A 2497-nucleotide genomic window follows, 5' to 3' on the forward strand; every position below is an offset into this window, starting at 1 on the left:
AAGGAAAGTACATGTTACAAAAAAAAGAGAGAACATTTGTTATGCCATTGAGTACAGAGCTTATGTTGCAAACATTTAACTGTTTGCACCACACATCTGATGATCTAAAATCAAAATCACCTCAAAAGGCTTTAGTTTTCCACTATTATGTAAAAATCACACTATAGTGACACTATTGTTTTAAAGACTCAAGTAAAATTAAACAGGTTTAAGCAAACATTTATTATATCTTACTGTTTTTATAGAATGAATAAACATACTAAAATAGCACTTAGACATGCAACTTGTTTCAATTGCCTGAATATTCTAGAAATAAGACATTCGAAAGCTTTAATATTTCTAGTTAATGTCATTTGTATCAGTAACTGCAACACTGAACATTTGAGAACTAGTCAAAAAGGATTTTTTTTTTAAGGGTGGAACAGGGGCTGGGGACTTGGCTCAGCGGTAGAATGCTTGCCTATCAAGCTGGAAGCCCTGGGTTCAGTCCTCGGCACCAAAAACAAAAAATAAACCTCCCCTAAAGGGTGGGACAACAGACATATAGAAAATACAAGAATACTGGGTTTCACATTTCTGTTTAAAATTTAAAAATCAAGGGCCAGCCAGATAGCTCAGTGGACTAAAGTGTCTACTTAGGTAGGCCCAGGGACTAGGGTTCAATCCCAGGCATGCTGTGCCGGCTCCGCTCCTGGGATGTGCTGAGAGGGTGACTGAGACTGGGCCTGGTGCCATGTGCCTGTAATCCCAGCTCTTGGGAGGTTGAAAACAGGAGGATCACTATGAGTCCTATCTACATAGTGAGACCCTGTCGACCCTGTACTAAATACATAAAAAAAAAAATTAAATTTAAAAATCAAAATGACTATCTTCTCAGCATCATATATTTCTTTAAATTTTTCCCATATTCTTTCTCTCAGCCTTGTAGGTATCACTTTGCACATATTACAATTTATGTGTTTTTCTTTAATGGCTGTTTCACTAAGTGCTGTATTTGAGAGCTGCACTAACACATGTTTATTTTTAACTGTTCTATAATATTTCATTGCATAAATCAGCAGCTTATCAAATTCTTATTGATAAACTTTTTCTTTTGAGACAGGGTCTTGTTGTGTACTTCAAGTTAGCCTTCAGTTTATATGTAACTCAGGCTGTCCTCAAACGGGCAGTGATCCTCCTGCCTCAGCCTCCTCCAGAGTGCTAGGATTACAGGCATGTGCTACCATGCCTGGTTATTAATAAACATTTAAATTGTTCCAATTCTTTGCTATTTCAAACAATGTCTTTCTGAACATTTTTTATATTGGTCTCTGAATGTTCATATGAGTTTCTTTATATCTGGGATTGGAACTGTTAGGCAAGATTTGATTTCCATGTTTCTAGAATTACTATTTTCAGCAAGTTTAAGATAACCATAAAAGAGCCAGGGATACAGATAATTGGCTCAGTGCCTACCTGGCAGGTATGAGGTCCAGGGTTCAATTCCTGGTACAACCCTGCCCCCGCAAAAAAAAAAAAAAAAAAAAAAAAAAAAAAGACAGACAACCATGAAAACTACAGAAGCTAACAGGATATGTTTGAATCATTTGTTCTCAGTGCAAAGAGGCCAACTTTTTTTTCTAGAGGTAGTGGTACCAGGAATCAACTCTTGACCTCACACTTGCCAGGCAGGCACTGTGTCACTGAGCTATATTCCCCGGCCCAAACAGGGAAACTTCTCAGAGGTCCACAAAGGTGCGTCAGCTCACCTGCATTGTAGACTTGGGGCTGGGAGCTACTGCAGTCAATAACCACAGATCTGCGTGGCTCCTCTGACATGGCCACGCACAGTGATGCCATGGTGCCTTCGTGAATGAGTTCTTGAAGACTGGCCACACTCAGAAACCTGCCACACATACAAATCTTTTTCCACAAATAATACTGAAGGATAGGAGGGAGAAAACTAGTCATTCTGCACTGGAGAAGATCATATTTAAAAAATGCAATCATTAGGCTTGAAGTGAAAAGGTTCTGTCTTTGCAAAAATAGTCTTCTTTACCTGTTAATGTCTCTCTTTGTTTTGTCATCTGATTCTTTAACCTCAACAGGAGTATAACTCAGAGCCTATAAGAGAAAAGGGAAGCCTGATTTGACACTTCATCTCCTTACTCGGCAGTGACTCCTAACAAAGTGTCCCCCCCAGACATTGAGGAGTCCCAGCTACAAGCTCTCAGGAGGGTTGCTCAACAGCTGCTCACTAACATTTACATAGTTACAGTGACTCTGGAATTCTGTTTTCGGAATTCCAGTTCTCTAAAATCACTTCAAAAAGTAAAAATATTTTTGGCCATTTTTAGTTTTATTTTGTCGCGGCAATCCTTCTGCCCCAGCCTCGTGAGTACTGAGATTATAGGTGTGTACCACTATGTCCAGCTCAAAAGTAATTATTTAAAAATATTTTCTTGGGGCCGCGGAGATGGCTCAGTGGAATAACCGCTTCGCTGGCAAGTGCAAGGGC

The 2497-nt window shown here is 39.4% G+C and overlaps 1 protein-coding gene across 1 annotated transcript in view; it reads right to left on the minus strand.

Annotated features, from left to right (window-relative positions):
- The window catches only part of CUNH17orf75 (chromosome unknown C17orf75 homolog), a 12120-nt gene that overhangs the window by 1766 nt on the left and 7857 nt on the right, over nt 1-2497 (minus strand). The window contains exons 7-8 of the mRNA XM_004635441.3: nt 2039-2103; nt 1749-1885 (exon numbers count right to left, since the gene is read on the minus strand). Coding sequence (XP_004635498.1) covers nt 1749-1885; nt 2039-2103 — 202 coding nt within the window. The remainder of the gene's footprint in view (nt 1-1748; nt 1886-2038; nt 2104-2497) is intronic.

Source organism: Octodon degus, unplaced genomic scaffold (assembly GCF_000260255.1).
Source record: "Octodon degus isolate 3935 unplaced genomic scaffold, OctDeg1.0 scaffold00072, whole genome shotgun sequence".
Classification (NCBI taxonomy): Eukaryota; Metazoa; Chordata; class Mammalia; order Rodentia; family Octodontidae; genus Octodon; species Octodon degus.